General features: G+C 42.4%; 1 protein-coding gene across 2 annotated transcripts; it reads right to left on the bottom strand.

The window, feature by feature from the left end:
* Positions 1-5,064: 5,064 nt before the first annotated feature.
* Positions 5,065-12,586, bottom strand: DNAJC25 (DnaJ heat shock protein family (Hsp40) member C25). 2 transcript variants are annotated; one of them, XM_069001003.1, is made up of 4 exons: positions 12,245-12,586; positions 11,096-11,248; positions 8,687-9,157; positions 5,065-5,783 (listed from the first exon to the last, which is right to left on the bottom strand). In XM_069001003.1, exons 1-4 carry the CDS (start codon positions 12,560-12,562, stop codon positions 5,661-5,663), a joined length of 1,065 nt encoding a protein of 354 aa, XP_068857104.1. In that variant the 5' UTR covers positions 12,563-12,586; the 3' UTR covers positions 5,065-5,660. The 2 variants fall into 2 exon arrangements, with proteins under 2 accessions (XP_068857104.1, XP_068857105.1); XM_069001004.1 differs by having other exon boundaries at positions 8,687-8,902.
* Between the last annotated feature and the right edge of the window lie 630 nt (positions 12,587-13,216).

The raw sequence follows: 13,216 nt of genomic DNA, 5'->3' as shown, positions 1-13,216 counted from the left end.
ATCTCTGGGTAATGTTCTCAATTATTTATCTGACCTTTAGGAAGACTTGAACCATTTGCAACAACATGCTGGCTCCTAGGAAAAAGACCGGTTGGGTTTCAAAGATAGTCAAAGGATATTCAAAATCTTAAAAATTCTTGAGTACCATAATCAGCCTGGAGGACAAGGAAGGAAAAAAGGAGATGGAGAAAATAGTAGGAAGGTGTCCTCCCCCATAGGTTATTTCTCTGAGGAGAAAAATAGATTATTAATCATTCACAGAAAAGAACTCCCAAAGCACAGAGGTGCCTGCAGTGCTGAATACATACACCTGATTGGTGTCCCAGCCAGTGACACTGTCATATCATAGTCCCATCCTACAAAATACACCACAGAGAACAACTACTGCAAGTAAAGTATCACTGGTACAGTACTGACAAAATGCCACAAATATGAGAGCAAATAAGTCCACATTATAACTAGCAACTGTTAAACTACTACACTGAATGTTTATAACAATTTTAACACATACTGGTCAGACCTGTCCTTATATCAACCTTTTGGGTCCATGCTTGGGTGCAAAAAGAACTGTTGGGGTTTAAGGCCAGATGGAAATTAAGCACAATGCAGCCACTCGCTCAACTCCACCCCCTCTTCTCCATTTGCAACCCAGTGCAATGGGGAGAAGGATTGTAAAATTTGTATGTTGAGATAAGAACAGTTTAATCATTGAAAATAAAGTAAAATACAATAATAATGGGAAATAATAATGATAATAAAAAGAAAACAAACAAGTGATGCACAATGCAATTGCTCACCACCTGCTGACTGATATCAGAGTCCGCCTTCCCAAACCAGGTAACTCTCCCCAGTTTATATACCGGGCATGGTATTCTCTGGTCTGGAATATCCCTTGGGTCAGTTCAGGTCACTTCCCCCAGCTATGCTCCTTTCCAGATTGTTTTTTTTTTGTGTATCTTCTCACTGGCACAGCATGAGGCAAGAAGGAAAAAATTAGTCCTTGACTTCAGATAAGCACAATTTAGCAAAACCACAAACATCGGTGTGTTATCAACACCATTCTCATTCTGAAACCAAAACACAGCACTAAAGCAGCAACTGAAAAAACTAACTCTAAACTAGCTGTAACCAGGACAGCTGAATAGTTTGTAGTGGCAGGGTGTGTGGGATTTTATGAGCAAGTGTGTAAGGCAGTGGGCACCTTCAAAATGTTTGCACCTTATCCCTGAGAAACTGCAGAATCCAGAAGACTATTAAACTAAATTTAAAAAGTGTGCTGTCACCCTGGCACCCCAGAGAGGACCCAAATCACTGCAACATGTTGAGGCCTAGCTCAGACTTATTGAGCCTCTGTACTCTAAGGGGAAAAAGAAGGTCTCTGAATCTGACAGTGAGACGAAAAAAGGCCTTGCAACTATTCCAGCCACTGTGAGAGGCACTGCAGCTGCTCCAACCCCAGCAACAGGAAGTGCCACTGAAAGCACTGAAACAGAATCACCAGGTGCTGGTGTCAGTTACCCCTGTACAGAAGCAGAAGAAATGTACATGAAAGGCACCCTGTAAAAAAGCTTTAGAAAAAACAGTCAAGAAGGACAGGGAGAGTAAAGAGGATGAAGAAGCAACAGCATCACAAGGATGCATTACAGAGCCATCATCAGGGCCATCACAGGAACTGGAAGAGGAGACAGAAGAAACAATCACAACTTGATCCCTTTCCCTGAGTGAGCTACGGGAGATACAAGATTTCAGTCATTGTCCAGGTGAGTGTATTATCACCTGGCTGCTCCAGTGCTGGGACAACAGAGCCAACAGTGTGGAATTAGAGAGTAAGGAAGCCAGGGAGTCGGGATCGCTTGCTAAGAAACCAGGCATTGACAAAGCAATGGGAAAAAAGACACAAGCCCTTTGTCTTTGGAGGTGACTCTTACCAAGTGTGAGGGCAAGGTGTCCCTATAAAGAAGGTATTCCATGTAACTTAAGCAAATGGGCTGCAATAGAGGTATGTATTAAATACCTGAGGGAATTAGCCATATGAGGAATTATAAATATTGACTTGGACAATGTGCAAGCTCCCCCCAGGTCCAGATGATGTCTTATGCCAGTGATTCATGGTGGAAATTTGTACAGAGTGCACCAACAGCGCATGCCAACCCCTTGGGAACAATAGTTTGGAAAGATGATGCACAACGAAGGTGAAGTGATTTTCCACATCCAGGAATACGAAGACAGTATTCCTTCCCCCATCACTGCAGCTGCGAGAAGCTATCAGATAAACTGACTCAGGATTTTCAGCATTTCAGAGAGAATATGTCCTACTCCCCACCTGTAGGGGCCCCTATTTCTACAACTGACAGCAGGCATCCTCTTGCTCAAGAAGGAGGATATAGAAGGTACACGCCACAGAGTATCCTGTGGTTTTACCTGCAGGACCACGGAGAGGATATGAGGAAGTGGGATGGACAATACACCTTGATCCTAGACAGGTGTGGGAATTGCAGGGGAAAACAACCACAATGCATTTTTTTCCAGGGAGGTTGCTGCTCCAGTCTCCAGCAGTGTTCCAGGCAGAATGGAAGGTCTGGTCATACTACTGATGCTGTGGAGAGAAGTTCTAGTCCATTTCTACAAGACGTTAGTGGGGAACTTTGAAATCAGTACTAGAGGGGCCCTGCCTCCAGCCAGATGGAGGAGAGAGATAACTGGATTTACTGGACTGTGTGGATTTGATGGCCTGGCACAGCAGCCCCACAGGATTACAAGGCTTTAGTAGACACTGGTGTACATTGTACCCTAATGCCATCAAGCTATGTAGGAACAGAATCCATTTGTATATCTGGAGTGACAGGGGAGTCCAAACAGATAATTGTATTGGAGGCTGAGATTAGTCTCACTGGGAATTAGAGGCAAAAGCACCCTAGTGCGCCTGGACCAGACACTCCATGCATCCTTGGCATAGACTGTGCCAGGAGACAACATTTCAGAGATCCAAAAGGGTATTGGTGGGTTTTTGGTGTAACTTCCCCAGAGACAGAGGAAATTAAACAGTGGTCTACCTTGCCTGGTCTATCAGGCAACCCTTCTGTTGTGGGGTTACTGAAGGCTGAAGAGCAGCAGGTGCCAATTGCTACCACAATGGTGCCCAAAGTTTTTGTGTAGTGTAGAAGGGGATATATTTCCTGTAGTGCACACTAAAAACATGCTGGAGAAAACAGTCTGGGTTATTCCTGCCTCAGGCAAAGGCAAACCCATCTGTGGGATTGCTTTTGTTCAAGGACCCAGGTGCACTTGGTGGGTAATGTTGGAGGATGGGGGGGTCCTGTGTGTGCCTCAAGGCAATTTGATTTTAAGTGAAAATAGCCAATGAATTAAACTGTATGAGGTTTGTAATTATGCAACACTGTATTACCACTTTTATGGTGGCTACATGTGCATGACCTCATGGAGCACCTCACGGCATCAATCTTACCACAACTGTTCTGGGGATCTGAGCCTGACTTCCCTCTGATCGTTACACTCATGAAAAATGAACTTCCATAAAACTGAACAAGCACAGCAGTACTGGGATCAGAACTGACTCAAATGTGCAGCATGCAACAATCCAACACCTCACACCATCTTTTCTGCTTGAAAGACTCCTACCAAGGGTGAAGGCCAAAGCCATGGACTAAATGAATTTATCAAACTTTTTTTTTTATTGTGTGGACTTTTAAGAACACTTAACAGAGGTGTTCCATTGACTTAGAGAATGATGTTTGTATACCTATCAAAACAGATAAATAGGGAAGGTGATAGGACATGGGGGAATGTGAAACGGCATGACACAGATGATATGGAGTAAGCAGTGAGTATTGTCCTGGTTACAGCTAGGGTAAGTTCTTCTCAGTAGCTGTTACAGTGCTGTGTTTTGGATTCAGAATGAAAGTGGTGTTGATAACGCACTGATGTTTGTGTTTTTGCTAAGCCATGTTTATCCAAAGTCAAGGATTTTCCCCTCCTTGTCTCATGCTCTGCCAGTGAGAAGATACACAAAAAAACCAAACTGGGAGGGAGCACAGCTGGGAGAAGTGACCTGAACTGACCCAAGGGATATTCCACACCAGAGAACATCATGCCCAGTATATAAACTGGGGGGTTACCCAGCAGGCCAGCTGGTCTGGGTACAGGAAGGGGAGTCTAGCATTGGTGGTAAGTGGGTGGTAAGCAATTGCATCATGAATCACTTGTTTGTTTTCTTTTTATTATCATTATTATTATTTCCAATTATTACTGTATTTTACTTTATTCTCAATTATTAAACTGTTCTTAACATCCAAGTTTTACTTTGACTCTTGTCCCCATTCTACCAGTGTGGGGGGAAAAGAGAGGGGAATTGAACAAGCATCTGCGAGGTGTTCCATCTCCAGCTGGGCTTAAAACCACAACACATGTTTTTGAATGTTATTTTAAACAGAAAACTGAAACAACATTTCAAAAATGTGCAAAAGGTCAGGAGTAGCAAGTTCAAAACCTGCGCTCCCAGAACCAACCTCCACAGCGGGCAGCTAACAAGGCACTGTTTTCATCGGTTCCCTTCTAAGGAACTTGTTTTTACAGGTGTGATGACAGAAGAAAGACTATGCTCCCATCTGTCCTTCCCCAGTAAAATTACTGAAGAGGAGTAAGGTAACAGAATCCCTTTTACCAGCAAATCACAGAAACTCTCTGACCTGGGCTATTATAGAGCAAACCACAGACTGCTGTTATGCATTATTTATTCTAAGTACTCAGAGGTCTGATCAGAAGAGATAAATGTAATGAATACTTGAGATTTAGAATTTAAAACTAATTAAGTCTGCATATACAAACTTTTATTTACATAAGGCATCAAAATTGCCCTTTTTAACAAAAGGGTCATTTTCCCTTTAACCAATACTTTGGTGAAAGAAATGTCACATTTAATAGACTAATATTCACTGGTATACTTGTTCTGAACAAGCAGGTATAACCCAATGTACAAGATGAAAAAACACAAAATATCCAAGCATACTATTTCATGAATTACTCTGTAGAACAAAGAATTAAGGCTTGTTTGCATCACGATGATGAACAATCATGCATCATTTATTCCCACAAATAATAAAATCCATTTCCAAGTGAAGCAGGAATAGCAGTAGTCTTGTATAATCCCCATATTGTTTACATGAAAAAAAACCAATTTGGCATCTTAGAAATCAGATTTAAAAGTAGGGGGAAAGAGAGGAAAACAGAAAATGGTCCTTGCTTCAGAATCCTTTACAAGCATTTTCAGTGTCCACTTGCAGGAACCCTTCGGTTTAAAGAGGAAAACCCGGATGTGCCACGGTTTGGACTAAAAACATTTTCAGAAAGGCTAGAGTTATGGTTTCATTGATGATAAATATGAAGTATCTAGCAAAAATACATTGTTTGGAATAATGAATTCCACACTGATATCCCCAAGTGAATGGCATATATACATTAGGCTGAGCCTGTTTAATAGGCCTGATTTATAAAAATGGTAAACCTGTATTATGCTTCGGCCTGATGTAATAGTTCCTGAGTTTTAAATCACTGCTAAGCCACAGCAGACAAAACTCTGAATGATGTGATGAAAAGTTTTGCGAATCACTTTCAGCATTAGCACACATTTTGTTCAGCAACTTTCAATCATCAATAAAAGTCAGTCTTCCAGGTCCTTCATTTTTCATCCACCGCCGGTATCTCTTCCATCGGGGATCCATGGCCATCTTCTTCTTTAACTCCTCCTCTTGTTCTCGTTTATAGACCTGGTCAGACAGACAGAAGTTTTTAATAAGGATGAAGAAACAGCGTAAGTGAGCCTCAAGTGAGGTGTTAAGTGTTTATACTTCAATCATTTGCCAGCTTATTGTTCTCACAAAAGACTGGATTGCAGTGTGGAAGCAGACCCCAAAAAACAGTGCTAGAGCACCTGCAGCCCAAGAGCCTATTGCAGCCCAAGATGCTTCATGCTTTTGCTGAGCAGAACTACCTTCCTGTAAGCTCCAAAACTTTCTTTTTTTTGGCTAAAGAAGTAGATGCTAAATGCATTCAACAAAAGAAAATACACACTAAGCAATGTCTAATGTTCCGAAAATCTAAACTTGTGAGTCCCTTTCAGCACACTGTTCAATGCAGCTGTTCAGCTCCTCATTTTAGCTGTTCTCCCTTCTCAAAATCATCATCTAATAGAACACTGCTGTGGAACTTTTTGTTCCTAAGTAGGGGTTCTCAATGAAGTTAGTATCTCTGCATCCACTATTTACAGTACTAAAAGATAAACAATTATATTCTGTCAAGAAATGGTGTCATTGTAATGGAATCTACAGTTATCAGCAAAGTCAATAATCTTAAAAAAAAGGCAAAAAAAAGAGCAATAGCATCTGCATTTTTATTCTGAGAGGCAGTCTATGTAGATGCTGCCAGGATAAATCTCAATACCATTCATGATTTTATCATGTTGGTTTCATGTGACTCAAACGACAATTAACTTTAGAGTTCTGCTATGCACAAACAAGATTTTAAAGATATTGTATTATAGATGGCTACACAAATACACAAACTCAATGCTCAGTGATCATAAAGGTTTGAAAAATCATTAGGAAACAGTAAAAATATTGTGGAGCTCCATGAGGCACCTGTGTATTGAATTCCTGGTCTTTCTCATCCTGGAAAACTGAACAATATGCAGATAGACATCTCCAGTCATGAAGGAACAGACAAGCTTTTGGGGAGAAACACTACAGCATATTTTTCAGCCTAGAAAATACATGACTAAGGTTCAAGTAAGGATATGGTAGTGGTACACAAAAGCACAGCTAGAAAAAGAAGAGAATAAAGCACGATTATTCTCCATTTCCAGTAATACTAGCATAAGCAGGAGTCCAGGTGGCTTCAAAAAAATCCTCTTCTACCACCTTCTACATGTACTGATGAACTCATGACCAGATGGCACAGCAGACACTGAAAACTTTAATGCATTCCAGTGACTAGGTAAAAATTCATACAAGCAATTACCTACAAAGACACCATTTCCTTTTCATAAACTCACAAAGCTGCAAATTGTGTTGGATAAATATTACTATACAGGTGCAGCTGTTCATGTATTCATCATGGAAAATCAAGTGCTGGCCACCACAGGAGACAAGTGTGAGGTAAACAGACTTCACTTGTGGCAAATACAGCTCGTTCACACCTAGTGACCAAAACATCCTTATTTAAAAACTGCATGGATGAGACACCAGGGCATTTTTTTCTTTACGACAGGATATCCATCCAATCTTTTTCCATATTAACATCTGCTTTGACTAGCAGCATTACTCGGTCTTTGGACTTCCTGATTGTTTTCTAGCAAACCCATCCTAACTGAACACGTACACTACCTGGCAGCTAATCCTTTCCTTACATTAGCACCTATTTTACTATTTTCCTCTTCAAGTTTGTAGAGTAACTCACCCCTGCCTGCTTTTGAAGAAACATTCTCTTATCTTTGGTGTCCCATTTCTTTTCCCACCATACGCAGAACAGCAGCATCACCTCCTTCTCCCCTTAAGCAGACCAAGTTCATATTCTCATGTTTTTCTTTAGAAACCTCCCACCAAATGGCCCACAGATGCACCTCTGTGGAACAACAGAAGGGTTTTGTCAACCTGCCATGCTCCAGCATCCCAAATCATTCTGGACTGCAAATTCTATGCTGTGGCTAATGTTCTTTCTCTGCTTTCACAGAATTCTTAAAAATTATATATTAACTACTTAGTACTGAGTATTGATTTATTGACTATTCATGGTAAGAGTAGAAGTTGTGCCCAATGATGTTTTTCGTGCCATCCTTACTTGAACAGGTGTACAGCACTGCGAGAACAGTCCATGACTCACCACAGGCCAAAGAACTATCAAAGGACAGTTGGGAAAACCAAACCAAAACAATAACAATCAATCAAAGCCCCCTGAGCCAGGAAATAACAGCTTAGAAGACTGACTAAATAGGAGTTTCAGACAATTTGGGTAATTCTTATTACAAATTACTACTGCTTGGAGAACAGACAATAGCCTTCAACCTACCATAATAACCTTGTCATACCACATTGCTATTATTGTTCTGGGAATGCTAGATAACTAACACTAGTTTTTCCACCAAGGCTACTGATAAATAACATAGAGAAGAGAAATTTCCAGTTCCCCTGAAGCTGCTGGATAGACTAATTAGCAAAAAAAGATAAATATATGTAAAGGTAGCTGGACAGTGGATGAACAGATAATGAGGAATATAGTTGGGGTTTTTGGCATGTAACAAGAAGGAACAGCACATACCCAAAGAAAAAGTTCAAGGAAAGGTCACCTGAAATATTGAAGCACTCAGTGAATACAACCACAGAGACCCATTCAGATGGCCCTCTAGAACCACAAAGGGACTTCCAGTAGGAGTCGAATGCATGCAAATTAGTTCTAGGAAAAGTGACATTTATGTATTAGCTAGGAAGTATATTGTAATGAATATGTATAATCATGATGGAGTAAATACCCTCTTGTAAAGTTTCACGACACATATTTGCTTAGAGGTTATATGCTCCAGGTGTGTCCAGTGCTGTAATAAAGAATGCCTGCTTTCTAATACTTCAAATTGTGTTAGAAAGTTTATTTCCCGGACGATTTCACTGTTATTACCCACCTCATAGTTTTCTCGTATCCATAGCTGCCGTTCAAGAAAGGTCTCTTTTTGATGATCTTCCAGGCTGTCAAACTGAGACTGAGACATTTTCATGTACCTTCGTATGATATACAACTTCTCTTCCACACCATACTCTTTCCCTTTAATAGTGAAACAATAAATCCACCAACAGTACCAAACTATGTATTTGCACCAATAAAAAGGAGCAAGAAGGATCTGAAATAGAAGGATATCATATATTTTGGGCTTCTGATAACCACCCTTTATATCTATTTTATTTTTAATAATGTCTTTGATAATTTCTTCCTCCTCTTCACGGATTTCTTCTTTAGACCGCCTGTTCTTGCCTTTTTCTTTAGTCTTGTTGAGTAAACCTTGCTGCCTGGCAATCTCAGTAGCTTGTATACGGTATTTTGGCACAGAAGCTAAGTAGTTGATAGCTTCATTGTAACTACTCCACCAGCTGAAGAACTGTAATTTAAGAACAGTAAAAGTAAAAACCATGTTTTTATACAGACACATTCCTATTTGGGGGTTTGCCAGAAAAAGAAAAAAGTAATGCTGTCACACACTTTTAACCACAGTTACATTACAGTAATGGTAAAAAATGAAGCTAACAGCCCTTCTGTGGTATTACAGAAGCTATAATCATCCCTCCAGATTCAGTGAAGCACCTGGAAAACAGATGTATAGAAGTGTGTCTCACAGCAATTTACGATGACAAGGAAGGACAAGCAGACACTGTTCTGAATGGTTTTGCTTCTGAGAACATGGCAATCTCATGCAAGTTAATACCAGGCTGTGCCAGCCATTCTCAGAAGCCCGTCTTCTTATATTTATAAATAAAGCAGCTAGTATACAAACATTTAAGTATAACATTGTTACCCATTTAAAACAGTTCATTGAACATGGACTAAGTATGTGACAATCTCATTAGTCTGGCAGTGTCCACTTTACAAGACTCAACATACGTCTCTGATCTCCAGCTGCCCTCTGGATTTCAAGGCAGTGGGGAAAAAAACCCCAAACAACAAATCAGAAATACACTGCCTGGGTGAACACAGAATCATAGAATATCCTGAATTGGAAGGGGCCCACAAGGATCATAAAGTCCAACTCCTAGCCCTGGACAGCACAATGCTGAGAATGCTTCCCTCTAAAGACAAAAGAAGCCCAAGAACTAGCTGAGAGCTGATGTTGTTCCCATCTAGCGTCCTGTAAATGACCTGAGATGAGGCATGGAAAACATGGAAGAAACTAGACTAGCACAAGAGGGAAAAAGTTAGCAGCTTGCTTTCATTCTTGGTACACCCAAGCATGTCTCACTGACAGAACTTTTTAAACAATAATACCTCTCACGCCATTTACGAAGACAAAGTGCAAACATAAGGCCACTACACAACCTTAGCAAAGGCCAAGAAGCAGAAACAAGAGAAAGCAAGATGGGCAAACCAGTTTACATCAACACTCACACTGAATTTAGAACCATTTGGCAGTTGCACTCCAGGAAAGTGAGTGTCTCCACTTACAGACAAAATAAGAAATAAGACGTAAAATGGAACTTTGCCATTGGAACTAAATCTGAAGAAAAATTAGGTATTTGGTTGAATATGCCATTGGAATTTATTATTCCAAGTTCTCAAATTCTGATCAACCTTTTTTTTTATTTTAACTTCCAATATCCTACTAAACATTGAGGTACCTGCACCATGGTGTAAGCTTCATCCCTTAAACTTCTTGGGTATTTTTAATGATGTTTTGAACCAGTGATTTAAAAGATCCTAAAGAGAAGCTATGCATTTTCCTCCTCCTGTGTCATGAACAGCACAAGTTTTTTCATCTAAAACACAGTCTGTTTTCTTGGCCTTGGATCTACCACCTTCAGAGTAAATTCTGCTGAACTGAATTTGCTTCTCTCCTGGACTTCATTCATGTGGTGCTTAAAATACACCGCAATGCAAGATTCACACATTAGTAAACTCCTGACATTCAGTCCTATCATCTGGATTGAGTCTTGAATTCAGTGTGCTATTAGTCTGTTTTTTAAAAATTTCCTTACACATCTTGGCAAACTGACACATGTTATTTGGGGCACTAGTTCTGCCTGAGCTGCTCTGAGCTTGCCAGGAAGAACCAAGTAAATTCTTCAGAAAAGATGCACGTTGTCTCAACAAAATTAAAAGAAACTTATCTCTACATTTGTTCAAGGTACGAAGGGCAGTCAAAAACCTGCTCAGTACATTCTGACTTCAGGATTTTTACAGACACCACACAGAACTGGACCACAGCATACAGGAACATGGCTCCTCACTGACACTTTTTATTAAATGGGACATTATGAGAACTGCCACTACCTCTCTTCTTGTTCAGAAACTCACAGCGCAGTACGATGTAAACATGAAATTTTACCTGAAACACAGAGATGGCACACACCGTAACTAGGATCACTATTGTGACATCTACTTTAGGTGCCAGTCTCCTGCTGTAGTAGTGGTAATAATGTCTGTAATACTCTTCAGGATGATCCAGCATGTAGTCATAATCTTTACGTGTTTCTTCATCCTGCAGGATGAGATCAAGAACTCATTCAGGTTTAAATTTCTGTTTTCACTTGCTCTGTTATACCTGTGTTTTACATCTCATTAAAGACCATGCTGCTGTAAAACTGGTGACAGCCCAAGTGAGTATGAAACATAGAGGAAATCTGTCCTTTTCTCATATTCTCAATTAATTTGTTCTCACACTTATCTGCCCATGCACATATGACATGTGTTGTCTTAAAATCAGTAGGCAAGCACTGTGCAAAGGCATTTAAAACTGAAAAACAGACAAGCAACTAAAATCCACAGAGTAAGTTTTTTAACTTCAGAATGGGAAGTCCAGATGGACTGGAGTTAGTAAGTACGGCTCAGGAAAAGATTTTCAGATGAAGAACGTATTACAAGATTATTTTTCAAAACTTAAAGGAATTAGTTTACAAGGCTATGGAATCTGTCCAATGAAGGCCAATTCAAGACCTCATTGTTCTCATTTTCTCTGAGTTTTTCATCATTTTCCCCCATATAATTGAGGGACGGGAAATTTAATTTTGCCAGGCTCCACTGCATTCCTTTCAAACTCTGTTTTCCCCTTCCCCCCACCACCGCAAAAAAAAAAAAAAAAAAAAAAAAAAAAAAAAAAAAAAAAAAAGTTTAGATTTTCTAATCCCTTGTAGCCTTAAAACACTTACAGGTCTCTTTCTTCCATTCCTGGGTTCCATCTTTGCCAAGTCATACATGCTTTGCCCTGAGAAGCCTTCCCTTACAGATCCCATATGCTATTCGAGTCACTGCTACTTTTAAAGGTATACCTCCAAGATAAAGCCCAGTCGGTTCGTTATAAATAAGTACATAAAAAAAGAACGAATTCTAGACACAGAAGGATTTTCAAGAGCACTCCATCCTCCTTCCCGCACTCTCGGGCTGGCTACAGAAGGAGGATTTTTCGGGGTGTTTCTCCTCCCCTCCCTGACTGCTTACCGGAGCGGCTCCGGCCGCGGCGGCGGTCCCGCTCTCTCACCTTGAGGGTCTCGTAAGCGGCGGCGATGAGCAGGAACTTCTCGTGCGCCGCCTGCGCCCCGCCGCCCTCGTCGCCCTCGCCGCCCGCGGGCTCCCCGCGGTAGCGGTCGGGGTGGTACTGCCGGGCCAGCTGCCGGTAGGCGCGGGCGATCTCCGCCTTGCTGGCCTGCCGGCTGACGCCCAGCACCTCGTAGCAGACTCGGCGGCCGCAGTAGAGGCGGTCGGTGAGGCCCCGCGCCGGCCGCGGCAGAAGCGCCGCGCACAGGCACAGGCACAGCGCCCACCGCCCGCCCGGACACCGCGCCGCCGCCGCCGCCATTTCTCCGCCGCCGCCGGGGCCGGGCCGCGCTCCGCGCCGTGCGCGCGGCCGGCGGCGGGGCCGGCGCGGGGGGGCGGGGGCGCGACAGGGGCGGGTCGCGACGGGGCCCGCGCTCGGGGGGCGGCGGCGGCGGCGGCGGCAGGGAGCCGGGCCTGCTCAGCGCGCCCGGCACCAGCGCGGGTCCTTTGTCCCCGACTTCCCGCAGGCTACTGCCGCTCCGTTCTTCCAGCCGGCTGTGTGCCCTTGCGTTGCACCCACGCCAACGGAAGCCTGGGATGCATTCGGAAGAGCAGTGCCAGCAGGTCGATGAGGTGATCCTGCCCCTGTACTCTGCCCTAGTGAGGCCGTATTTGATGTGCCGTGTTCAGTTGTGAGCTCCACAGCTCAAGAAAAACACGGAGCTACTGGAAATAGTCCAGAGTAGGCCACAAAGGGGATTTGGGGTCTGGAGCATTTCTCTCATGAGGAGAGACTGCAGGAGCTGGGTCTGTTCAGTCTGGAGAGGAGACGCCTGAAAGGGGAGTTCACTAATGCATATAAATATATCTCAAGGGTGGATATCAAGAGGATGGTGCCAGACTTTTCAGTGGTGCCCAGCGATAGTATGAGGAGCAGAGGCCATAAACACAAGAAGTTTCACCTCAACAAGAGGAA

Source organism: Aphelocoma coerulescens, assembly GCF_041296385.1.
Source record: "Aphelocoma coerulescens isolate FSJ_1873_10779 chromosome Z unlocalized genomic scaffold, UR_Acoe_1.0 ChrZ, whole genome shotgun sequence".
NCBI classification, from domain to species: domain Eukaryota; kingdom Metazoa; phylum Chordata; class Aves; order Passeriformes; family Corvidae; genus Aphelocoma; species Aphelocoma coerulescens.
Note: the sequence above shows the minus strand (reverse complement) of the source record. Positions and strands in the feature narration are given on the sequence as shown.